General features: G+C 34.7%; 1 protein-coding gene across 5 annotated transcripts in view; it reads right to left on the reverse strand.

Annotated features, from left to right (window-relative positions):
* Positions 1-3,997: 3,997 nt before the first annotated feature.
* MYBL1 (MYB proto-oncogene like 1) overlaps positions 3,998-27,776 on the reverse strand; it is a 45,448-nt gene continuing 21,669 nt past the window's right edge. Inside the window, exons 6-17 of one of the 5 annotated variants that reach the window (XR_007148741.1) lie at positions 25,901-26,075; positions 23,644-23,718; positions 21,030-21,134; positions 17,221-17,454; positions 15,814-16,182; positions 13,534-13,676; positions 12,862-12,976; positions 8,950-9,066; positions 8,752-8,856; positions 8,158-8,337; positions 5,270-6,633; positions 3,998-5,085 (exon numbers count right to left, since the gene is read on the reverse strand). Coding sequence is in view for 4 of the 5 variants with exons in the window: in XM_047842926.1 (XP_047698882.1) it covers positions 5,073-5,085; positions 6,509-6,633; positions 8,158-8,337; positions 8,752-8,856; positions 8,950-9,066; positions 12,862-12,976; positions 13,534-13,676; positions 15,814-16,182; positions 17,221-17,454; positions 21,030-21,134; positions 23,644-23,718; positions 25,901-26,075 (1,756 nt within the window). In the remaining variant the exon portion in view is untranslated. Of the gene's footprint in view, positions 6,634-8,157; positions 8,338-8,751; positions 8,857-8,949; positions 9,067-12,861; positions 12,977-13,533; positions 13,677-15,813; positions 16,183-17,220; positions 17,455-21,029; positions 21,135-23,643; positions 23,719-25,900; positions 26,076-27,776 lie in introns of all 5 variants that reach the window. The other 4 variants (XM_047842926.1, XM_047842928.1, XM_047842927.1 and 1 more) reach the window with 4 other exon arrangements.

Here is a 27,776-nt window from a genome sequence, read left to right on the forward strand (position 1 = left end):
ATGCATTGCCCAGTGCACTAGCCATTTGCCATATGTGGCTATTGAGCCCTTCAAGTGTGGCTGGTCTGAATTGAGATGTACTGTGAAGTATAAAATGCATTTTGGATTTCAAAGAATGTGGGGGCAGGGGTGGAAAGAATGTAAAATACCTTATTTAAAAATGTCTATTAAAAGTTATAATTGGGTAAAGCAAGTTAAACTTTAAAAAATGTACAGGCCCTCTCATCTATCACTATTTGCACTCCTTGTTGAGCAAAAAGTGTTCAATTAATTAGTGAAGGTCTACTAGTGTACTAGCCCTGGGCGACAGGGAACTTGGGAATGGTGGGTTAATCAGATTGTAAGCTCTTACAAACAAAATTTGTATGTTTGGCATTTATAGCCCATGGAAATATTCACTTATTTCATGTAAACATTTTGCATAAATTTACTTTACCAGAAGAAATGGGCTCAAGATATGCTAAAGAAGAGCAGTGAGAAGCACTCCAGAAGCCCCCTTCCTCAAGCCTTTCAACAACTCTCCTACCCAGGATAACCACTACCCTGACGTCTAATAGCATACATTAGTTTCATCTGTTTTTGTACTTTCATAGAAAAAAAAAAATCATACACTATGTACTCTTCTGTATACTCTGCTTAATTTAAAAAAAAATTTTGTATGTTTATTTTTTGAGAGACAGAGTGTGAGCGGGGGATGGAGACACAGGATCTGCAGCAGCCTCCAGGCTCTGAACTGTCAGCACAGAGCCTGATGCAGGCCTTGAACCCACGAACTATGAGATCGTGACCTCAGATCTTAAGTCATGAAGTCGGACGCTTAACCGACTAAGCCACTCAGGCGCCCCATCCTATGCTTAATTTTAATTTTTAAATCTTTATTTTTGAGAGAGAGAGAGACAGTTCAAGCAGGGGAGGAACAGAGAGAGGGAGACACAGAATCCGAAGCAGGCTCCAGCCTCCGAGCCTGACACAGGGCTCGAACTCATGTACCGTGAGATCATGACCTGAGCTGAAGTCGGATGCTTAACCGACTGAGCCATCCAGGCGCCCCAACTTATGCTTAATTTTAAAGAATCAGCCCAAATCTCAGATGATTGAATGCATACCAGCTCAACATTGTACTGTGTGTTTGGACAAGTTTCTTAAGCCTGTTTCCATATCCATAAAAGTGGATTATAACAATGTTTACCTAATAGAGTTTTGGGGAGGATTAAATGACATAACTTGTGTGACTGGCACATGGCCCCATCTGCTACACTGTACTCAAATTTTCAGGCTGTGAACTTCCGGGTGGTGCAAGATCCCTGGGTGGTGCGAGCCTACCCATTCTCCATAGTATACGGGGAAAAGAAATCCACACTATCTAGGCAGTAACCGAATTCTCAAATGAGCATCTACAAATATAAGAGGAAACTTGGCTACTTGATCCACCTCATTTTTCAGCCTAAGGAAGAGATGCCATTTCTGTTACACCCTTATTCACATCCCCTTCTAGAGTATCAGCTTCCTTAAGGGAAGGGTCATGTCCTTATATGTTTACCTTAGTATCCCCAATACCTAGTACCAGGTACTGCAAGCACTTGGTTAAGTAGTGGTTGCTAACTGAACGAATAAATAAGTGCTAACTGTATTGGGGCTTAGCAAATGTGTCAGAATTTGATCCAATCTTTTGACCTATGGTTACAAAATTACAGTAGTAAAATCACAGCAAAGTCAATCTCCTTCCCTCTTTCCCTGTGCTGGCCAGGAAAATCCACTCAAACCTAGCACATTCTGGGGCGCCTGGGTGGCGCAGTCGGTTAAGCGTCTGACTTCAGCCAGGTCACGATCTCGCGGTCCGTGAGTTCGAGCCCCGCGTCAGGCTCTGGGCTGACAGCTCGGAGCCTGGAGCCTGTTTCCGATTCTGTGTCTCCCTCTCTCTCTGCCCCTCCCCCATTCATGCTCTGTCTCTCTCTGTCCCAAAAATAAATAAACGTTGAAAAAAAAAAATTAAAAAAAAAAAAAAAAACCTAGCACATTCTGTACTTGGAACTTGAAAAAGCACACCAGATCTGAGACCTGCAGAAATAAGGGCATTAGAGTACACTGTTTTCAATACTGAGTTTGCTCAAATGCAACAGCTTTTAATGTACTAATGCCAAGACACTAAAAAGTTTTCAAAACATTCTCTTTTCGATACATGTCAGCCATGAATAATTTTTTTCTGATATACTTTACTTTGGTTTTCTACTGATATATTTCACAGATTCTTGACCATATCTATTCATTAAAAAAAAAAAATGCCAGGGAAGGGGAAAATGTAAAGTTATGATGGAATTTCACTTGGCTCACTTTACCCTCCACTACTTAATTAAAAATAAATTTTCACTGAATTTCACTTGGTTCATTTTACCCTCCACTACTTAATTAAAAATAAATTTTCACTTTTCGCAGAGTGGGAAGTACCTCTGAGAAAACTACTATCTGTTTTACATTATAATTAAAAGTCTGATTAGCTGGCAAGCCTATCACTCTATAGCTGCATAAACTAAGTAGGAAATTACATGGTTATAAAATGAGCTAAAAGATTCTAACAAAATGATAGCTTATTGACTATAAAGTAAAACTAGTCCATGTAGATAACTAAGAAACCAAAGCCATTTATATTCTGTTGTATAAAGTATGGTTAATATTCCTGATAGTCATGACTAATTTTTAAAAATTCTTTCAATTTAACACTTACTGAGATTTTTCTAAGCACCATGCTAGACAAGGAGCTATAAATAGCAGTCCCCACTCTTGAAAACAAAGTCTAGTGGGAAAGTTTTATGGAAGCACTAGGATAATTAGGAAATGATTCACAGATCTGTGTCTTCAAGGATGAGTAAAATTTTAAGAGGCTAAGGAGACAAAGCAAAGCAATCATGCAGAGAAAACATTACAAGCACAGGCATGGAAGCAGAGGCATGCACATACATGTTCTTGGAAGATCCAAGTCACCAGGTCTATGTTAGGAAGTGCAGGAGACAACAGACAACCATGGAAGGTCTTTGAACAGAAGATATGTGATCAGATCTATGTGATTTTTAAGTTTATTTGAAGGGGGGTAGGGACAGAGAGAGAGGGAGATAGAGAATCCCAAGAATCCTGATGCCGGGCTAAAACTCACAAACTGTGAGATCATGACCTGAGCTGAAATTGAGTCAGATGCTTAACTGACTGAGCCACCTAGGTGCCCCTCTTTGTGATTTTTGTATTTGTTTCTTTATGCTTACACAGAAGAAGAGAATGTGCTTCATCCTCTTAGCCGTTGTATTTCACACTGTAAATTAATAGATTGGCATTCTACTTTCATGTGTCAGTCTTGAACATTTGAGATCAGCATTCTACTGAAGGGTAAACTCATTTTTGGTGGGTTAATCCGTCAGATTTCTAAGCCTAGAAAGCTAAAATCTAAATGGTGATGAATACACTGAAGCAATATAATACTCCACAGACCTGACTGGGTGACCATTTGGCCTTGCAGGTGACACCCTGATGTCACTAGCACAATTTCTTGATATTTCTATAGAATGGAAATAATCCAAGTAAGAGATGAAGGAATGGAATTAGAGCAACAGCCTTATGCAGGCTGAGAAATTTACTGCAGATTTCAATGCAGGGAGTGAGGGAGGCAGGAGACTTTTCACTGGGTGATGGAAGAAAAGGCAAAACCACTAAGGAAAAAAAAATTGAAAGGTAGGTCCAAGTTCGGAAAAAGAGAAGATGCATTTAAGGTACTGACAGAAGAGTCCTATGGAAATACCTAAAAGTAGATGAAAATATGGCTCTGCAAGAGACTGTGTAAGTATTTCCACTTCCTGAGTAAAGAGGTCAAGTTGTGTTAACAGATAAAATCACCTGTATAGGTAGTTCTAAAGGAGGGGGGAAAAAGTCTAAGAACAGAATGTTGGGTCAACTCCTTAAGGATGCAATGAACATCATAAAACAAAACCAAAGTGAAATGAGGAATGCTAAGTCAGCTTGTACACAGATGCTTTATTATGGATGTTAATAGTCAATATTGTATGCAAGATTCTCTTACAATGGAAAGTTTTCCCATACATCAAAAAACTCAATTTAGTCAGGGTAATTGCTGTATTAATGTGAAAACCTTACAACAAAATGCAATATTATATATGTGTAGTCAGTTTCCATGCAAGTATGGCTGCTACATGTATGTCTGGCATTTTTATAAATACTGAAAGAAATTCAAATGAACACAACAGTATAAAGGTGATGTAAGATGCCTGACACATTTAAGATTAAAAATCTTCTTGCAAAAAGCAACAAAGCAGTTAACTAAAGGATTCAACCAATACCAACCCAAATATGTCCTATGTCCGTCCAATAAGCCCAAGCTTATCTGCAATATATTACACTTGGGATACTTTAATGCTCAAGAAAACTTATGCTTTAAAAAAATATAGCTCTTCCAAGATATTATACTTTGGTGATTGGAGACTATGTACATCCAAACCAGCTAAGGGCTATGGGCTACATTAAAACAAACAAACAAACAAAAACCATTATGTGCTATTAGTTCAAAGTAACTGAAATAGAAATGATCCAGTATGATTTTGCTACAATCATTGGTTTTTATAAAGTGATATTTCTGTAAGAAGTTCACTAATTAGGAAGCAATCAACATACTTAACAAACACACTAAGAAGATTCAAATTGGTTCATCTATTTGTTATCAACAAGGCATAATCTTAGTACCATACATTTTATTCACTTCTCACTACATATAATATGCAAAAATGAGCAAGTGGATTTAAATAGCTTAAAACCCTTTTAGGTCTACTGTTCAAGAGCTAGGAATTCAAATACTTAGTATTACCATTTCTATTAACATAAAAACATCAGAAACTCTTAAGCTGTCTTTGTTTTAAGGCATAGTATTTTGGCATTTGCAAGAATTTGCCTGGTAATGGTTGATTCCACTAAGTTAACTTGAGAACTTGCCATCATTTGCTTTTTACCTTTTCACACAGTGCAAGTGGTGGTGGCTCTTTCCTTCTCTCATAGCAGCAAGCCGATTCTGCTATTTTCTATAGCAGCATACTTCAGGAGTGGAGAGGGAGAGAGTGTGTCAATTATAAATAATTACAACTACAGTGTACAATTCTATTTGCCTGTCAGTGTTTAAGTTGACAGCACACCATTATATGTCTCAAAAAAAGTACATAAAATCTCTACACAAAAGCAAATAAAGACATTCTTTCAAAAAAGAAATAAGTGCAAACACCTAAAACAGGCAACTGAAGCAACTGTTGTAACCTGTAGAGAAACACAAAACATTTATAAAAGGACAAAATATTTTTATAAATAAAAGGTAATGTTCTCTACTTCTGAAACACTGAGTAAATATAATAAACTTCTAAGTGCAGACTGTTTTTAGGGACCAAAGTACCATATTATTTGTTTAAACAAAATGCAAAATTTTCAAACACATATACAAATCACCAGATTAATTTATATGACCCCCCCATATAATTTAAAAAGAAAATATTAAATTATTATTTAGTAAATTTTTAGAACTATTTTATAACCAACATGATTTAAAGGGCATAGTGCAATATTTAGGTAGATGTGACATACAGTAAAGATACTGTATTCTTTGCAGCTATAACTTACTACTATTTCATACTTAAAAGTCAAAATTGTTTTTTACTATGTTAGCTGTAAATAACAGGAAACAACATTGGCTTCTAGACACCCTGTATAGGTATAAATATCTACATTTAAGCTTTAAAAATGAAAATAAATTATAAAAAGACTTCTTTCCAATTTACAAAGTCTTCTTGCGCCTACATACTGTACAATACATTCAACAAAACTCTTCTGAGATTTATGAAGAAAATACTGACTCTTTACTAATAAGGAAAAAAACCCTTTTCAATGCTTTTTGTTTTTAGTACTATGCTCAAATAAATACATTTAACACTGTAGTTAATTTTATTGTTTTTGAAAAATACCAAAAATTAGTAGTGCAACTTTCTCTCCTTTTCAATTTTTTTTCCATTGTATTTCTTTGTAAATGACAGCCTAAGGAAATTGGCACATAGGCAAAAGTACTTCATAAAACCATGTGTGCTTCTCATACACAGACTAATGCAGAAGTCATACATACTTATAAACCTATCTGTAAAAAACTGCAGCATCAAGAGAGTAACAACATGTATCTTGTGAAGAAAATATGTGAGAATTTTAGGATATCTGTAACATTCTAATATGGTTTACCCATCTCGTTCTTTAAAAAGAATTTTTAAAAATCTCATCTCTTAAAAAATAAACTATGAAATTACCTACCCCTTACTGAAGTGGCTGGGCTTTCTGCCTGCCCAATATGAAAAATGATGTAAACCGTTTTAGTGCTGTATTAAAACTTTAAAAACAATTACTTGACAAAAATTTCATTGCAACCTAATTTAGTAAAGAATATAGTAAGAGAGTGGGGCATTTCATCAATTTTAATAACAATTACAGTATGAGAGCTCTTGAAGTGCTGCTGGCAGCTGTATAAGTACTCAAATATCTTCTTGCTTGTTCAGTCATGATAAGTTGGTCTTCTGTCTTCCCATAAACCACTGTTTCCCATTCACAATTTGACTGTGAAGGAAATATTAATAGCAATGTGAAAATTACTAAAATAACTATTCCACTTCACAATTACACTTTTAAAAGTCAATTATTTCAACTGACTGGATTTAATGATAAGTAATCACTGTAAACATGTTTTGACAATGGCATTGTGATTCTTTTTATTAAACAATGTTTTAAAAATACATACCGAGATATTTATGGCCAATTTTTTTAAGTCCATATTTTTATTTTCTTAAGTCCATGTTTTTTAGCTATCTATATTGTTTATAGACCTGTGGAGGCAGTTTGAAAGGTTTCTACCCACGACTCCCCCCAAATCAAATCAGTCTTAACATGGAAAGAAATGTCAGTCTTTATTGCTTCAAAATTTTGCAAAAGATTCAAAGAGAGGATGCAATGTCAAAAAATGAGCTGAGAACGCTTTGTTTTGCAAATTAGGAAATATATTCATAACAGAAGATCAAGTTTGTGTTTGTTTCATTGGTTTTCTTCTATTATAAAAATTACTACATTATAGGTATGGCCTGCTACATATATTTTTTCCTGAAAAGTTCTACGTTACACACTGGGAAATCAAATCATTTTAAATGGATTGAGAGAATGTGCTTCATGGCTCTTTGAAGAGTGGCAGCTAAGGACTGAGACGAGGTGGCCACATTTGATTGCCAAGTATGTTTTCAAGGACTGCTTAAATGTCAGAATGCTAGCGCTGCAGTCACTGTGGTATAAAGAAGAGAACTTCCTCCTCAATGAACTCTCAAATTATCTGGGTTGAATTCTTAAGATAACGTAGTAAAAAAACTTTCCAGGCTTCATTTACAGCGACATAATGGCTGCACAGCAATAGAAAAAAGAATTTTGTTTTACAACTTCTGAGCCAAAAAGTTGACTGGAAACAATTATACCAACAAAATCAAGCTGAAACTGCTTCCAACCACTTACCCTTTCAAGATAACAATAAGGGATATACATATTTGTTACAGGAGAAGAAATGCCAGAAGGAAACTTAGATATCTTTATTTTAAAAATTAAATAGTGCTGGGGTGCATGGGTGGCTCAGTTGGTTAAGCGTCCAGTTTCGGCCAGGTCATGATCTCATGGTTCGTGAGTTCAAGCCCTGCGTCGGGCTCTGTGCTGACAGCTCAGAGCCTGGAGCCTACTTCAGATTCTGTGTCTCCCTCTCTCTCTGCTCCTCCCCCACTCATGCTCTGTCTCTCCTTCTCAAAAAATGAATAAACATTAAAAAAAATTTTTTTAATAAAAAAAATTAAAATTAAAATTAAATAGTACTTAAGAAATCAACAGAAGAGACTCTGGCTACAACTCCAATTGTTTAGTTTATATGTGTCCTGATGAAGGAGTCTCTCAAAAACGCAAATCTAGTTTGAGTGACAAAATAATGGTGAATGTTTAGTTACTACTATAGTCAATTTTGAATTTAAAAAGAAAAAGTATAATTTGTGGTAAGTCCAAAGTGATAATTGAATAAACAACAACAAAAATCACTAAGAGAAACTTATAAATTCATACCTGAAGATTCTTTTCCAATGTGACAACTTTAGAAGTGTTAGGGTTTGGTTTCTTTTTATTAAGTGTATATGTTTTGTTGGTTGAATTTAGATCTTGTTTTTCAGGAGTCAAGTTGCACCTATTGTCATGTATTTCCAATAATGGTATCATTAATAAAGATGTTGTAAATATATTTTCTGACTAAGAGAGAAAAAAGAAAAAGGAAAATAATTCAAAAATGGAGACAAATAGAGGGACTACTGAGTAAGTGGTAGTGGAAGCCCTGCTCATTTCCCTCCAAGAAAGCTTTTGGCTCCAATAAAATTTCTAGTAATGTAGTAAAATTAAATATTTCAGAAATTAGCCCAAGAAAAATACTGAAATTTAAAGTTTTCAGAACTACCATTTTTTGACATTATACATAAGTGAGTGAACTCTTCTCAAAACAAATATAAAAGACAAGGAAGTAAATAAAATATTCTCTACAGTTAATAGTTTCTCTCTGAATTAAGCAGAATAATAAATACTAAAAGAAACTCTCTATGAATCTCTAAGAAACAAGAACCACTAGGACTTCAAGCCACCATCTTAACAAAAAAAAAATTCTTTACAAACCTGCATGTCTGAAATGTCTTCAGTCAATAGTTGAGTCCCTGGTTCTTCTTTTTCCCAATTATCTAAGACCAGTGATTTTCTGACTTTCTTTACAGAAGCTGTATGCTAGAATGAATAATTTACAATAGAAACATTATGGTAAAGTCACTTTTGTTTTTAAAATCAAGACTTTTATTAACAATAATACTAAAAGATTACCTCCTGTTTGCAGCTTTTGTAAGCAGGTTCATCTTCCTCTTTGAGGAATATGTCTGTTCCAGTTTCTTCTTTTAAAACTTCCCGAATATCTTCTTCCAAGAAGGCAAGTGGCTGTGACTAAATTGTTTTTAAAAGGGTTAAAAAGTCTTTTAGGGCAATTCCCTTTTTTCCTCATATATAGAAACCAATCTTTTATACTTTTTAATTATTTGCATTATTTTCACCCAGTCCCTATAGATACATAAGCTGAATGAATTTAACTAATCAGTTTTATGGCAAAACTAATACTGCACATTGCAAGCACTGAATGAAGTGTGGCACTTTCTTTATTCCAGGCTACTAAACAAAAATCTTCTTGGGGAAGCTACTGTAGCTCCTGCTTCAATCAGGATCCTCAGAATTAAACTGATGAGAGATAATTTCCCAAATATTTTTATATAAAAATAAGAAATACATAACAAATTGGGAGGGACCACACTAGCTCTTATTCTACTTTCATTGTAATTATTATATAGCATGTAATTACTAGTTAACACATTTTTCTTACCACTAAATGTGTAAGCTACTTAAGAGCAGTGAGCACATCTTTTTCATCTTTGTATATACTTTTGTACACCTAGCCTTAGGCTTAGAGCTGAGACGGTGTTCAAGAAGCAGTGTGGGTGTGCATGTCTATGCGTATATTGGAAAGAAACCTGAGTGTGGGCTGAATAGTGAAACAGTCTCAAATTATTATTTATCTAGCTTTCTATCAAATAGCTAAGCAAAAATTTGTTTAAGTATATCAAACACCTTCCATAACCAAGATCTGCTTTAAAAAAAATAAGTAATCAAAGTGCCACCAAATAAAGAACAAACTGACAGCACAGAATGACCAGCAGTCAACAAAGCTAGGGAGAATAACATTCATATATAAATGATATTTCAAAGCACTTACAAAAACTTTAAAAATGGAAATAGAATTTTTTTTTTAATGTTTATTTTATTTTTGAGAGAGAGACACACACACAGCGAGAGCAGAGGAGGGGCAGAGAGAGAGGGAGACACAGGATCCGAAGCACGCTCCAGATTTTGAGCTGTCAGCACAGAGCCTGAGGTGGGGCTTAAACTCAAACCAAGAGATCATGACCTGAGCCAAAGTCAGATGCTTAACCGCTTAACCAGCTGAGCCACCCAGACGCCCCCAGAAATAGAATTTTTAAAGTGCTCTCACCTACACCCTGAGATATGAAAGAATTATGTCAGTAATCCTATGCATTGCTCTACGAGTTTTTGTTTTAAGGATTACATTTCACAAATAATATAGATTAGGTGCTCTTAAAAAAAAATCTATAATTTCTTTTTCCCTCATAAGAATACAAATGTCCTAGAGAAGTGACTAAGACATAGGTGAATTCATTCGCTACCATGAATTATTCTCTTAATTGTCCTAATGTGACAAAGAAAAGAATTACTGTATTTAATATTTCCTAGGTTTGATACTACCAAAATTTAGATTTATATTTAAAGGACTTCCAGAGTTTTTAGTCTTTTGAGTGATTTTCAATGAACATTAGAAAAATCAATGTTTATTAAGAAAGCAACAGATACTTAAGGTGTACCTGATTAAAATTCCAGAGCCATCTCGAAGAAGTGCATATGACTCATAAGATACATTAGAAAAATAAATGGTTAGCATATAGTAGGTACTCAGTAATAACAACTGGAGAAGGAGGAGGAAGAATGAAAAGTCAACTTGCTGTAAACAAATGTATGAGCATATGGATATTTTAGAAATGGTAATTACTAAATCATTACTTTCTTTTCATCTTAAATTGTTGACAAAAATCATCTGTTTTGCCAATGGATAAATTCTTCCCAAACAAGAACAAACTGACAGGGACTTTAGGTCACTTAAAACCTAATTACTCATGCACTATTACTTTTTTTAATGTTTATTTATTTATTTTGAGAAAGAGAGAGAGACAGACAGAGCACACACGCAAGCAGGAGAGGGGCAGAGAGAGAGGAGAGAGAAAGAAATCCAAGCAGGTCCATACTGTCAGCGCAGAGCCCAAAGCGGGGCTCAAACCCGGGAAACTAAGATCATGATCTGAGCTGAAATCAAGAGCCTGACATTTAACCAACTGGGCCACCCAGGCGCTCTCTCATGTACTATTACTAAAATAACAATTTTATTCAATTTATATGTTGACCAAATGGCCCTGAAGCACTGTAGAATTCTTATGCCTTCAGATCATTATTTATTTGTCTAACTTCCAATTAGGCTACACACTCCTATGAAGGCAGACACCATACCTGACAGGTTCAACATTACATCCCCAGAGCCTAGTCCAGTGCCTGGCACCTATTTATTAGGGAGTCAATTATTTGTTGAATTAATGATGAATTTTAAAATGAACAGGGGCGCCTGGGTGGCTCAGTTGGTTAAGCGGCCGACTTCAGCTCAGGTCATGATCTCGGGGTCCGTGAGTTCGCGCCCCGCGTCAGGCTCTGTGCTGACAGCTCAGAGCCTGGAGCCTGCTTCGGATTCTGTGTCTCCCTCTCTCTCTGACCCTCCCCCGTTCATGCTCTCTCTCTGTCTCAAAAATAAATAAACGTTTAAAAAAAAATTTAAAAAAAATAAAAAATAAAATAAAATAAAATAAAATAAAATGAATAGCAAAACACTGAAATAGGTTAGTCAGATCAATTAGGTAATTCCATACAATGGAATATTACACAAATATTAAAAATTATGGGATATATATACACATTTATTAACTTAAATCTTAAAGAATGTTACAAGATAGTACGTTGATTCTACTATATACCCTCTAATCCAGTATTTCAAAGAAAGGGAAAAGAGCAGAAGATTTGAGAGTGTGACATTCCTTTTGGTAGAAAACTGATTAAATCAAACAAACCAGATTTTAATGAATGAATCAACCCAAAATATGACTAAAAATAGAAAAACAGGGGTGCCTGGGTGGCTCAGTCGGTTAAGCGTCCGACTTTGGCTCAGGTCATGATCTCGCGGTTCGTGAGTTCAAGCCCCACATCAGGCTCTGTGCTGACAGCTCAGAGCCTGGAGCCTGTTTCAGATTCTGTGTCTCCCTCTCTCTCTGACCCTCCCCCGTTCATGCTCTGTCTCTCTCTGCCTCAAAAATAAATAAACGTTAAAAAAAAAATTAAAAAAAAATAAATAGAGAAACATAACTAAAGTTTCCTAGAAGTGACCAATATTTTAAAAATAGTTTATTTCTAATGAACCTAATTTGTCAGAAATCTGTTATCTGTCTGGAATTAAAATGCCCATAACTCATCTAACATACTTTCCAGTTGATATTATATATGCAAAAGCACAGATTATACTTCCCACCTCCATTTATGAACTACTATTGTTACCACTATTATTAAAATAATAATAGCAACTAAGTAAATACTACTTGAAACTTAGCACCAACTGCTTTATTTCTACTATCTTTTTTATCTTCAGAAATAACCTCTGAGATGTGGGTTGAATAGAAAACTGAGCCTGATCAGAGTCATAAGTATTATCAGCAAAGTGCTTATGTATATCAAAATATTAAAATTATTTTATTCTACTGCAGGTAACCACCACAGAAACTACTAGAATGTGGGTTTTAATATTAAGGGTTCAACTGACACTTGATTTGCTTTCTCTAGATGATATAATAGTAAAAAAAAAAAAAAAAAAAAAGTATAAATTCAAAACAAGCCAAGCAAAGGTTTAGTTACAAGTTAAGGAAAAAGATTAACACAACAAATTCTAACTTATAAATCAAGAAATCACATTTTATCAATTTCTGTGCACATCTTTTTTAAAATGTAAAGATTCAAAGATAAATATCAAAATTTGTGTTTTATTAAAATTAGGAAAATTCTTAAGATTAAAAAGAGTATACATACCACAATTTTAAGAGGTCCATATTTTTTCTCTTGAGCAGCAAGTGCATTCTTAAAAGGAGTAGGAGTTCTTGGTGTGGTACCCAATATAGATCTTCTAATAGTAGGTGTTCTAAACCTAGCCAATCATTTAGATATTTGTATTATAGTCAAAATTTGATTTTAGAAGAGTTAAGGAAGGCAAAGCCATGATAAAAGCATTACACTAAATTTTTCTTGCATATACACATGCTTTATTTAAACATTCCAGGAGTATTCTAAAGTATGCTTGCCTAAACTAATTCTGCAATCAATCATCTTAAAATAGAAAAGGAACAAATGTAAAAAAGTACTAAAAATGTTGTTTGCTTCATATCAAAGTTTTCCACTATGTTTACCTTTTTCACTAGGGATAAAATATGAGGTTATGATCTTTTTTTTCAATTCTAAGTCCTATATGAATAGGGATTAGGATATTTGTATAAGTGGACAAAAAGTTAACCTATTTTTTTAAAAACAGGATCATTTTTATTACACATTTTTAAGTAAGCTCTGTGCCCAACATAGGGTTTGAACTGATGACTCCAAGATCAAGAGTCACATGCTTCACCAATTGATCCAGCTAGAAACCCCACTAATCTACTCTTAAAATTGTGCTTCCCATTTTCTTTAACACAATTATTTAATACTACTTACCCTACATTTTCCTTTTGATCTTTGGGGGTTGTTTCCTTATGAAGAGGAGTAGTAATGAGAACTTTCTGCCCACAAATAGGGGTTGATGTAAATGAAGGATTTTCTATATTAATTTGTTCATTTCCAGGGCATGTGTTGAAAAACTAAAAAAGGAAGAGAGTTTAAAGACAATTTCTAGAACATTAGTTTCCCTACACAAATATTACACTGATAGGATTTTCAAAGATATTTTCAAATGTAAGATATTTCTCCATTCCTTTTAGAATAGAATTATCAATAATATTTCATCTACATTCCACTCCATGAAAATTAAGCTCCATGAGGGCAGGAATTTTTATTTTGTTCATCACTGCCTCCTCAGCTCTTTTAAGTGTTTAGCACATAATAGGCATTCAAGAAATAGTTGTTTAAAAAATATTCAAAAGTTACAAAACACCATACAACAATTTAAAAACAGTGTATTATTAAACAGGAATCTACAGAAACTGTTAAGTAAAACAGATTCATACAACAGTGTAACTGGAAAAATTTTATTATTTTATTAATAAGTGTCTTTATTAATCTTAAGTGTCCTTTTCCATGAGAATACTTTGAATTCAGAAAATAATAATCATGCTTTGCTGATAATACAGCTGTCTAGAAAATTTGCTTACCTAAAATACAGCTCTCAGAACTTTGGAGTAGCCAGAATTGGTATCAAGAATTCATTTTCCAAATGACACAATTTACTCACTGAATCTTAACTTACATACAACCATGAAATACTATTTTTGTAGCCAACAGAATAGAAGCAGTGGTAGGAAGAAGTGGAAATTACTTTAAGGCTACCTATAACTGAAATGAATTCTAGCTCTATCACTTCTGGCTCCTAATATTTACAATACTTAACCCTGAGATTAGCAGTCAAACCCTCTCAAAACTCTGCAATGATGCCCATGAGTTATGGGATAAAATTCAAGCTCTTTGGTATGGGATACTAGGTCTTTCTTATCATTACTCAACCTTCTCAGCTACTTTCCACCTTAGAATTTATACTTCAACAAAAATTGCTAGTGTTCAAAACTCCAAAAATAGAAAATTGCTGGTGTGCCCAACCCCATTTCACCTTCCTCAGGATGCTTTGTGACTCTAAGAGCTGGGGTGATGTTGGGAAATGCAACTCTTCAAACTGTAGTCCATGTCAATTGCATCCCCTGAAGCACAGGGGGTTTAATTTTCAGAGAACACAGTTTTTGTATACAGCCAGATCCTCCTAATTTTCCCAGCATCAAAATACACTTTCAGGGGCGCCTGGGTGGCGCAGTCGGTTAAGTGTCCGACTTCAGCCAGGTCACGATCTCGCGGTCCGTGAGTTCAAGCCCCGCGTCGGGCTCTGGGCTGATGGCTCGGAGCCTGGAGCCTGTTTCCAATTCTGTGTCTCCCTCTCTCTCTGCCCCTCGCCCATTCATGTTCTGTCTCTCTCTGTCCCAAAAATAAATAAACGTTGAAAGAAAAATTAAAAAAAAATACACTTTCAATAATATCTCAGCATCCTCCAAGTTTATTTGACCATTAAACTTCCTTCTTTTCCTGTAAAACTTTTTAGCCTCTATCAAGACACTTTCAGCAAACATCAGCTCCATCCTCTTACTAACTGACTGTGGACAAACTGCTTAACTTCTGAATTTCATTCCACCTCCCTTCTAAGGTTTTTTGCAAGAGGATTAACTGAGATGCTGTAAGAAAAGTGTTTAGCACACAGCCTCAAACACAGTATTCATTAAGAAAGATAGTATTATAAAATATGAGATACAGTTTGCCCTGTATCTCTTATAAATTGCTGCTGCCCAGGGACGTAACTACAGGAGAAAGCAGATAGTTCCTGACATGCCTAGAAAACCTTCAGACACATGAAATTCTTCCAGTGAGCAGTCATCTATGAATATACACTTGATACCTGTTGAACAGTTAATCAGGAAACAATCTCAGTCTCAGCTCTGCCATCAGGTAACTTTGGGCAAACCATTTTACCTTTCTGGGCCTATTTCCTGATGAATCCTATAAAGATGTGCGACTACTTACCTAAAACATCCCTTTTAGCTCTAAAAATTTTAAGATACTGTAAAGTAACTACTATACTTTATGAGATACATTCTGGTCTACCAGAGCTCAGCACTCTCATGTATACATTTAAATACCTTATCCATTTTTATCAAAGCAACAAACTGCTAGTAAGATTAAACATCTAATGTAATCGAGCTCATCAACATTTGGAAACATAAACAAACACAACACTACTACCTGTGAAGGAGAAAATGGTAGTGTTTTCACCGGTGTGTGCTTTAGTGCTGTATTACCACCATCATTGAAGGAGCCATCGCTATGTTCGCTGCCTGGGGACTGACCCACTCGCATTCTTCTCTTCTTTCTGAGGATGGTTGGTGGAGTGCTAAACTTGGCCACATTTGGGGATGTTACAGGAACAGCCTCACTGTCTGTACTGTTACAACTGTTTTTTTTCCCTTCAAGTACAAGACTGACATTAAACTGACATCCCACGGCTCCTTCATTGTGTTGAATTCGCATTAGTTTGACGGGGGTAGACTTGACAGGAGAAGCAGCAGCATCAGAAAGATCAAAACTGGTAACATCACTCCATGCTACAGGATCCTGCAATAAAATAAATCCTTAAGTTAATGTTATAAACTAGTTAAATCTGACATTGAACACAGAAAGATGACTTTCACAAAGTTATTCATTTCTATTAGGAGAAACAGGCTTTCCTTGTTCTTTTTTTTTTTTTTTTTAAAGACCATTTGAAAGAAACAGATTATGGTTTCACTACACTCCAGTTTGGAACATCCTAAAATAATATTTCATCCAATTCAGTAGCTGAGGAATACTGCCAAAGTATTTTAAATAAAAAGAATAAATTATTTTAAGTTACTACCAAAGAGTACAATTCTTCATAAAACTGTGCACTCTACTCTGTATCAGAAAAATACTATCAAATTCTATAAAGTCATTTGGAAATGTGTATAGAACATCTTCAAAATGGCCATACACTTTGATCCAGAAATTCAATCTAACCTAAGGAAATAATCATGATTTTATACAAAAATTTACATAAGATGCTCTGCAATTTTCAATACTAAAAAATTGGATACCACCTAAATGTTCAATAACAGTACACTGAGTAAATAAATTTTGTTACATTCATATGAAAGGATAAAATTGAAGTTTAAAAAACAGTTAAGAAAACAAAGACATGCTCATGATATAATGTCAAAAAAATCCACAAACATAATACGTAAGTGTACGTTTCAGTTTAAAAATATATGCATATATGTATGTTTTATATGTATAGAACACAGCCTGAAAGAAAATACTTGAAATTATTAACTCTGGGCTTATGAGGATTTTTCTTCTTTACAGTTTCCTCTAGTTTCCAACTCCAATATACTTGTACAACTTGTACAATAAAAAACAAATTGGTAACTTTTAAAATTTTTAGACAAACTATATACTTGAGATATAGATACAATTTTTTATGCCAAAAGCCACTGCAAAAAATCAAAACAAAATTAAGCATGACATATAAAGGAATGCTTAAAATAAAACTGGTCAGTGTCCCTTAAACTAAGTTTTTGAACATGAAACCATGTAGCTAAAATTGAGCTTTTTATAATCTCACAATTTCAAACTTACAGATTCAATAAGTTCTAGAGTCTCTGCAAATTCTGGGATGGTCTGTAGAGAGGACAGCACAGCATTTGCCTCTACGGCCAGGAACTTTGTGGGTGAATTCTGCTGAGCAGACAGAGTTTGATTTTCATCCATACTGTAAAACTCACTAGTGTGCTCCTCGAGGCTATTTAGAGTATTAGACATGCTATCATCCATGAGGAAACTACCAGACCAGCTAGAAAAGCTTCCAGGTTGCTAAAAGTACAAAAGAAATGTGAATATTATTTGTCATTCTCAACCTAAGCATAAATTTGGATTTTAAGTATGAGTTTTTTCTAGAATAACACACTTCACAACATTTCAGCTAAAAATATAGCAGCAAATATACTGTCTTTCCTCAAAATGGATGTAAACATTTTTTTCATTAAACCTCTTGACTCTATTTCTTTTCTCTATTTTTTTTAAATGTATAATGTCATGGTAAGATAAAATTAGCATGTGTATACAACATAGAGTTCAAACTCCCAGAATCTGTCCTCTCTCTACCTTTCACACTTCATCTCCCAACATTTCCACTCACAAGCCCTCCTTTTATGAAATATCAAATACCCAACTACAGTTGTTGCAATTCCCTCACGAGTCAGTCTTTTACCCTAGAGTGTCTTTGCACATACTTCTGCTCCCTTTATCTAGAATGCTCTCCAACACAGACCAAGGAAAACTTGTATTCTTCATTTAAGATACACCTCAAATACTGGAAAGTACTCCATCTGATCATCCACTTTTACCTGTTTCATTTACAATAATGTTCCAGTTCACCTACTTTGCTAGAATATAATCATTGTCTTTCAACACTGCACTCAAATAGAATTTCTTCTAGGAACCCTTCTCTGACTACTCAATCCTTAGATACCTCTCTTACGTGTTCCCATAAAACTTTGTGACTTATCACACTATATCCTATTTCTTGTCTGTGTCCTCATTGCGGAGTAAATCTTTTGAAGTCAGAAACTGTGTCCTATTTATCGCTCTAAAGAGGTACCCTGGGCAATCTTTTGAGCTTAGTTTCCTAGTATCTCATAATAAAAAATGAAAAGAGACCTTGAAGAGTCATGGTTAAGAAACAATATGTAATTTGAAAGTTGTTAAGAGTAGATCCTAAGGGGCACCTGGTGGCTCAGTTGGTTAAGTGTCTGACTCTTGATTTTGGCTCAGGTCATGATCCCATGGTTCATGGGATCGAGGCCCGCATTGGGATTCTCTATCTCCCCCTCTCTCTGCCTCTCCCCTATTCATGCTGTCTCTCTCTCAAAATACACAAACAAACAAACAAACAAACAAACAAACAAACAGAGTGGATCCTAAGAGTTCTCATTACAAGAAAAAAATATTTTTCCCTTTTTCTTTTTCAATATAGTTTTGTACCTGTATCGGATGACAGATGTTAACTACACTTACTGTGGTAATCCTTTCACAATATACATCAAATCATTATGCTGCACATCTTAGACATACAGTGTTGTATGTCAATTATATCTTAACAAAACTAGGGGGAAAATATGTAAAATAATAGCTCTGTCCAACAGAACTCTCAGAGGTGATGACAATGTTTTTGCATCTGAAACTGCTCAATATGAGAGCCACTAGCCATATGAGGAATCAAATGTGACTAGTGCAACTGAGAAACTCAATTATTAAATTTTATTTAAAATTAAATGGGGCTAGTAGCTACCATATTTTAGAGAGTACATTGCCCTGTCCATAGGAAGTACTAAAAAAATGGTACCTATTACTTTAAAAAAAAATTACTAGACTGTGCTAGATATTCATAATAACAAAATGTTAAGTTTCAAGTTAAGTAAGGTGAAAAAAGTTTTCAACATTGTTACAAAGTAAGTTCCACCTGTTTTAAAATTTCTCCAAAATAAAAGAAATTAAAGCAATCTTATTTTATTAGCACAGCCAACTTCTGAGTTTATGGTCACTTTCTGGAGATAGCTTCCAAACCATAAGCATTTCAATTAAGTTTGGAGGTGGGAAAAAGATTCCAAAAGTGACTAGGCCCAGTGGAAAAACCACAGGGCTACCTTCAGACACACCTGAAAAATGAATTTCTAACAACAAACCACAAACTTCAGAGTTAATAATAAGGATTACCAAGAATACATAAAACATATCTAACAATGCTCCAACATAATGGATACCCAGTAAATGACAATAATTACTATCACATAATTTTTAATAATAAATACTTTTACATACATACTTTATGTGTATAGACTAATTCACTGGGTGCAACAACTTCCCTCTAGAATCTAGATTCTCCAACCAGATCTTTATAAGAGTGATATTTAAATAAACAAGTTCTAAAAAATTAATATCTTTCTTCATTTTAAATGCCATTTCTTTTAGCTAGTTATATCTTCCTGTTAAATTAAAAATGGGCGTGCCTGGGTGGCTTAGTTGGTTGAACATCCGACTTTTGATTTCAGCTCAGGTAATGATCTCACAGTCGTGGGATCAAGCCTGTGTCCAGCTCCACACTGAGAGTGGAACTTGTTTGAGATTCTCTCTCCTCTCCCTTTGCCCCTTTCCCACCCACATGCTTTCTTTCTCTCTCTCTCAAATAAATAAAATAAAATAAAATAAATAATAATAGTAATAATGGTAGACTCAAAAAAAATAAAAAATGGTTTAAACATGATATAATTATCTAGAAACTCTCTTAAAAAAACAAAATTTTTGGACTCTCTTAAAAGAACCAAAATTAACTTTAAAATAAGTGCACTTTAGGTCTTCCTATTTGCCCATGGTTTTTGCAGTTTCAAAACAAAAACTATGCTTCCTATGGCATATATCTTGTCCATTAGTTAACAAATGTCATTTTTATTAATACTGTTTTAAATGGTATAAAGACATTACCAGTTGCCTCCTAACACTATTTCAAGATCTCAGGTAATTCTATTTAGCAATTTTGTATTAGTTCCTAGTCACCTTAAACGGACAGTCCCTCATTAAGCCCCAAACCAAGAATAACCTTTTTCTAAATGTAAAAAGTCTCAGGATATTAAACTTTTAAAACTGTCATTTAAGTACAAATTTTTTTTCTTTTAATCCATCAAGCATAGCCTAGTTTAGCTAGGATGATTACCATTTATCCTAATTTAATACTCCTAATTGTTCTCACCAACCAAATCCCAGACAAGAGTTTGCACATGTAGTAACCAAAACCCAACATCCATATAAAAATTTCTTTAAAGAACATAAAATTTAAATATTCCCTTTCCCTATATTTTTTAAGTTATTATTTTTTTTCCAAATTACCGAATTTGTATTCTTAATATAGTAAATAGGAAAAAATGTTCAAGGACAGAATAAAAGTAATTTTGAAGCACATAAATCTCTACATGTCTATTAAGTTCTTTATTTTTTAAACTTTTTTCTATTAAAGCCATCATTACAAGGAATGTCTAAAATAAAAGCAAAGACTAATCTAAACCACACATTTTACAAATATATAGACATATATTTTTATATATATACATATACACATATGTATAGATATATAATCATACCTTAAGTCTGCTTGACATTTATGACTCAAAAAGCATCTTAGTACAGAACACTGTAAAATACGTTCAAAGAGCTGTATATCAAAATCAGGCAACCTCAAAGTTGCAAATTAGAAAAACTATTTTTAGTCTGTATTAAAATCTGAAGTCATACTGAATAGGCTTTCTGTGTTAGTATATGAAAGTCAATGCTGATGAAAACTACAAGAGCACAAAAAGACTTCTAACAAGGTCTAAACACTTAAGCTTATTTCTTACCGATGAAACTCGCTTTCTTCTAACTTCATTCTCAGCTGACATAAGAAGCAACTCAAGTTCCTTTATTTTTTTTTCCTTATCTGGATCTTCATCAATGAAGGGTGGCTAAAATAAGTAAAATAGAAAGACTATTTAAATAATGCCTTTATTATTATTATTGTTGTTGTTCTAATTTTTATTTTCTTTTATGCAACATAAAATCTATTTTCTCTAATAAAGCTTAATTCAAGTAAATCCCAAATGCTCAATATCACAATCCTTCTGGTATCTAAAGAGATGCTTTTTTTTCCTTCCCCTCCCCCATGGTCTTCTGTTAAGTTTCGCAAGATCCACACATGAGTGAAAACATATGGTATCTTTCTCTGTGTGACTCATTTCACTTAGCATAACACTCTCCAGTTTCACCCACGTTGCTACAAAAGGCCATATTTCATTCTTTCTCATTGCCACGTAGTATTCCATTGTGTATATAAACCACAATTTCTTTATCCATTCATCAGTTGATGGACATTTAGGCTCTTTCCATAATTTGGCTATTGTTGAAAGTGCTGCTATAAACATTGGGGTACAAGTGCCCCTATGCATCAGCACTCCTCTATCCCTTGGGTAAATTCCTAGCAGTGCTATTGCTGGGTTATAGGGTAGGTCTATTTTTAATTTTTTGAGGAACCTCCACACTGTTTTCCAGAGTGGCTGCACCAGTTTGCCTTCCCACCAACAGTGCAAGAGGGTTCCCGTTTCTCCACATCCTCTCCAGCATCTATAGTCTCTTGATTTGTTCATTTTAGCCACTCTTACTGGTATCTGAGTGTGGTTTTGATTTGTATTTCCCTGATGAGGAGTGACATTGAACATCTTTTCATGTGCCTATTGGCCATCTGGATGTCTTCTTTAGAGCAGTGTCTATTCATGTTTTCTGCCCATTTCTTCACTGGATTATTTGTTTTTCGGGCGTGGAGTTTGGTGAGTTCTTTACAGATTTTGGATACTGGCCATTTGTCCGATAGGGAGGGAGCCAAAACATAAGAGACTCTTAAAAACTGAGAACCGAGGGTTGATGGGGGTGGGAGGGAGGGGAGGGTGGGTGAGGGGTATTGAGGAGGGGATCTGTTGGGATAGGCACTGGATGTTGCATGGAAACCAATTTGACAATAAATTTCATATTAAAAAATAATAAAATAAGAAATAAAAAATCAGAAATGCTAGCAAATATTTTCAATTTAACAGAAATGATTTGGGAAATTTATTATTTTATTTTAAGTAATCTCTACCCTGGGATCATGAGTCACATGCTTTACTGAATGAGTCAGCCAGGAGCCCCCAGAATTGGGAAATTAAAAAGAAAAAAAGGTCATTAAAAAACTTATATCATCTATATTCTACCCAGTTTATCAAAACATATATCCATGGGAATGCAAGCTGGTGCAGCCACTCTGGAAAACAGTATGGAGGTTCCTCAAAAAACTAAAAATAGAACTACCCTATGACCCAGCAATTGCACTACTAGGCATTTATCCAAAGGATACAGGTGTGCTGTTTCGAAGGGACACATGCACCCCCAAATTTATAGCAGCACTATCAACAATGGCCAAAGTATGGAAAGAGCCCAAATGTCTATTGATGGATGAATGGATAAAGAAGATATGGTGTGTGTGTGTGTGTGTGTGTGTGTGTGTGTGTGTGTGTGTCTATATGGAGTATATGGAGTATTACTCGGCAATCAAAAAGAATGAAATCTTGCCATTTGCCACTACATGGATGGAACTGGAGGGTATTATGCTAAGTGAAATTAGTCAGTTGGAGAAAGACAAAAATCATATGACTTCACTCATATGAGGACTTTAAGAGACGAAACAGATGAACATAAGGGAAGGGAAACAAAAATAATATAAAAACAGGGAGGGGGACAAAACAGAAGAGACTCATAAATATGGAGAACAAACAGGGTTGCTGGAGGAGTTGTGAAAGGGGGAATGGGCTAAATGGGTAAGGGGATTAAGGAATCTACTCCTGAAATCATTGTTGCACTATATGTTAACTAATTTGGATGTAAATTAAAAAAAAAAAAAAATTTGAAAAACAAAAGAAACAAACAAAAAATATGTCCATTCACAACCTAATGCTTTACGTTGGAAGAATGAAAGGAATACCTTACTGGTGCTGTCAACCACCTTACATTTGTACAGCTTATATTTTTCAAACTCACAAAAGTTTCTCCTTTACTGTAATAATACTCAAAGTAAATAGAACAGATAGTATTGTTTTCATCCTAATTTTATGGATGAGGAAATAGGCACTATTAGAACTTTAAAAACAAAAATTTTTTTTTTTTACATTTATTTATTTTTGAGAGACAGAGAGAGACAGAGCCCAAGTGGGGGAGGGGCAGAGAGAGGATGAGACACAGAATCCAAAGCAGGCTCCAGGCTCTGAGCTGTCAGCACAGAACCCAACATGGGGCTCGAACCCACAAACCGTGAGATCATGACCTGAGCCAAAGTTGGACACTTAACCAACTGAGCCACCCAGGCACCCCAGAACTTTCAAATATATGTTTGAAAGTGTGGGGTTTTTTTTTTCCTTTCTTTTTTTTTTGTTACAAATAAAAAATTACCTGAATAAAGGCAGAAGAAGTCTGAACATGTTCTACGCAATTGCCTTCAGGTGACACATACTGATAGCCTGGGATCTAAAATGGAATTAAAACATTAGTATCATACATAGAATACCATATAAATTTTTTAAATCTGAGGCAGAGCATAAAAACTCTTGACAAATATCAACAATAGAAACTCATGAAGTATCTCTGTTAACTTTGAATATTCATTCATATAATAGTTTCTAACAGCTACATTTTTGTTCTTAGAATCTACTAACGAAAAGTCGTAACTCTTAGGAAAGCTGTATCTTTTCCTGGATGAAATATGAGAATTACTTGGCCTATATTTATCAGCCAATCAGTCCAACTATTATCTACACTACCCACCAAATTATTATTTTTTTTAATCTCCTCTTAGAAGGATTGCTCTATCTCCTGGAGAAAACAAAGTAATTGCGTTCTTTCTTATCTTTCAGAGGAAGGGGTTAGTCCATACAAAGCACTCACAAGAACAGACATTAAAGCAGGTTTTTCAATATTCTTATCTCCTACTCCTACTCCCCATGCCAATCTCTGTGTGAAAGATATGAAGCTTCTTCTACTACTTGTCTCAGAGAACGTCATAATCACTCATGTGCTTTTTAATACTCTGACAACAGACTAAGAATTATTTTCTTTCTTTTCTAAAGCATCTGTAATAAGAATTTCGAAGTTTCATGCAAATTTAGTGTGCAATGGTGGAATGAAATATAAGAGAAGGTATTTTTAAAAACCTAAATATGTAATGAATATAAACATAAAATTGTTCATCTTCTATAATGGCCTACCTAAATCACTATCTGCTGCAAAATCACAAAAATAACTTCTAACAAAGAATTTAATTTTCACAATACTTGGTTTGTATCAGTTATCATTAAACTTCCAATGAATTAGAAACTTATCTTTCTCAAACTTTTCATTTAATCTGTAACAGCATTTCAAACCAATCCATTTTTTTCTTTCAAATCCAAATTAGAATCATCTTTTTGGTAGTTTGAGTTGAATTATGAATACATAATTCTTCCAAGAATTATTAAAAGTACAATAAGCCATTCTTAAAGCACAAGAAATACTCTTATTTTCCAATATATTTTGATGGAGACTGTTAAATACTCTCCTGGCCCCAGATAATTTTTAAAACTGTTTCTATGAGTTAAAGCAATAAATGTAAATGATAACCTTTCTAAGACAGAGCAGAATGTTTCAGTTTATGCTGCTGAAATCTAGGACTCTAAAGAAAAATGTAAAGAAACAAACAATAAAAACCTTAAGGTACTGTGAATATCAGCAGATAACTGTACTGTCTTCATATGTTTTCCTATTTGTAAATTAAGATGTCATATTTTTAATTAATTCTTTTAAAATTATGTGCAAAAGCATGCACATTTAATGAAGTACATTCAAATGAAATCTGTGCATACTAAGCAGACTTTTAACACCAAAATTTTATCTTTTGGTAGACACTATTAAGTCCTGATTTAATCTTTACCTTTTATGTGACGAAAACCAAGAATTGTTCAACATAAAAAATTGTATGACAGACAGGCAAAGAAATGTAAAACAAACCTTATGAAAACTTCTAAACTAATGTCTTGCAGATAAGAAAATGCACTGTAAAGAAAATAGAGCTTGCCCTATTATGAACTTGGGCAATCTCTACTCTAATAAACCTGTCTAAACAAAGAATGACATCACTTAGTTGACTGGTTACTAGGGAGAAAGGCAAAGTTGAGTGTCATCAAAGAACCAATTATTTACCACACCTCCCAAAATGATGAATGAATTTTGACTATTTTCTTCTTAAGATCATTTTATACACACTTATCTCTTAGAGATAAGTAATACTACAATTACATAAAATATTTTTAAAAAGGAAACTGCAATGGATGTTAAAGCACAGATGACTATAAGCACTGAATCATAAATGAAGATTCAAAGAATGATAGCATTAGTAAGTGTACATACTAAGGTTCTTAATTAGATAATATAAAAATTACATATAAAAGGAAACATTTTAATGCGTTTGTTTCCAAAATATTTATCAATCAAACAAGTAGGATAAACCACCACTAATGGTTTAACAGCTAGATAAGGCAATTTTTTTTCAGTCTGGAAATTTAAATATCTATTCCCCTTAATATATGTTGTATTTGTTTTATTAAGAAACCAAATATCCTCCCATATAGCAACTAAAGAAATTTTTTTAAATAATAAAGGTATTAAAAATATGTGCCTGAACAGGTATGTAAAACTGATTCTGGGTTTGCAAATGGTCCATAGTCGCACAAGGTTTGTGTTGAAGTTTGGATGAAGATCGTTCTGATTTTATTCCATCTTGTAAGTAGCCCTCCTGTTCCACTTTTCTTCGCATGGTAGAATTCCAATGATTTTTGATAGAATTATCAGTCCTAAGAAATGAAAGTGTATAATTTAAAAAGGATTCCACAAATTTTAACACTGTATAAAATGTAAGTGCTTAAAAAAAATTTTTACAAACAATGAAACTAGATACGTTTTTTCATGTTTACTTATTTATTTTGAGAGAGAGAGAGAGAGAGAGAGAGAGGGAGGGAGGGAGGGAGAGGGGCAGCTGGAGAGGGAGAAAGAGAATCCCAAGACTCTCCACAGGGCTCGATCCCATAAACCATGACCTGAGCTGAAATCAAGAGTCGGATGCTCAACTGGCTGAGCCACCCAGGAGCCCCAATACTTTTTTAATTCAAAAGATAAACTGTCCATCTATAGATCAGGCACAGTTCTAAATAGTGGAGATATAGCAGTGAATAAGAAAGTCCCTGCTTTTGGGAATGCAAGCTGGTGCAGCCACTCTGGAAAACAGCATGGAGCTTCCTCAAAAAACTAAAAATAGAACTACCCTATGACACAGCAATTGCACTACTAGGTATTTATCCAAGGGATACAGGTGTGCTGTTTTGAAGGGACACATGCACCCCCATGTTTATAGCAGCACTAGGCAACAATAGCCGAAGTATGGAAAGAACCCAAATGTCCATCAGTGGATGAATGGATAAAGAAGATGTGGTATATATATACAATGAAGTATTGCTTGGCAGTCAAAAAACAATGAAATCTTGCCATGTGCAACTACATGGATGGAACTGGAGGGTATTATGCTAAGTGAAATTAGTCAGTTAGAGAAAGACAAATATCATATGACTTCACTCATATGAGGACTTTAAGAGACAAAACAGATGAACGTAAAGGGAAGGGAAACAAAAATAATATAAAACAGGGAGGGGGACAAAATGTAAGAGACTTTTAAATATGGAGAACAGGGGCGCCTGGCTGGCGCAGTCGGCTAAGCGTCCGACTTCAGTCAGGTCACGATCTCGCGGTCCGGGAGTTCGAGCCCCGCGTCAGGCTCTGGGCTGATGGCTCAGAGCCTGGAGCCTGTTTCCGATTCTGTGTCTCCCTCTCTCTCTGCCCCTCCCCCATTCGTGCTCTGTCTCTCTCTGTCCCAAAAATAAATAAACGTTGAAAAAAAATTAAATAAATAAATAAATAAATAAATAAATATGGAGAACAAACAGAGGGTTACTGGAGGGGTTGTGGGAGGGGGGATGAGCTAAATGGGGAAGGGGCATTAAGGAATCTACTCCTGAAATCATTGTTGCCCTATATGCTAACTAATTTGGATGTAAATTTAAAAAAAACTAAAAAAAAAAAAAAAGTGGCTAAGCAAACAATGGACATGCATGCAAAACTAGGAAATAACACACTGAAATCATTTTAAAAAGTTAGAAATGAGAACAAAGTGAATGAAGAAAATATTCACTCTGCCCATGCATCTGCCCAGGTCAGAAATTTTTCTTATCCTGTCAAACTGCTTTGTTTCCAACGGTACAGTTGTAATCTAAGTTGATGAGCTAAAACACAGTTTAGTGATTTGATCTTCCCCTTGATCCAAAAGAGGTATCTTGCAAGTGGGAATCTGCCATCAGCTATCTTTCTAGACTGCTCCTTTGTATTGCTGACAACCTCATCCCAACTTGTTATTGTTGTTCCTATTGAAGCAACAAAATTTTTCTTTTCTAATACTCCTGATAAGAACTCAGGAAATTGTTTTGAACTCTTTCCCATTTTGGCAG

This window comes from Prionailurus viverrinus, chromosome F2 (genome assembly GCF_022837055.1).
Source record: "Prionailurus viverrinus isolate Anna chromosome F2, UM_Priviv_1.0, whole genome shotgun sequence".
NCBI classification, from domain to species: Eukaryota; Metazoa; Chordata; class Mammalia; order Carnivora; family Felidae; genus Prionailurus; species Prionailurus viverrinus.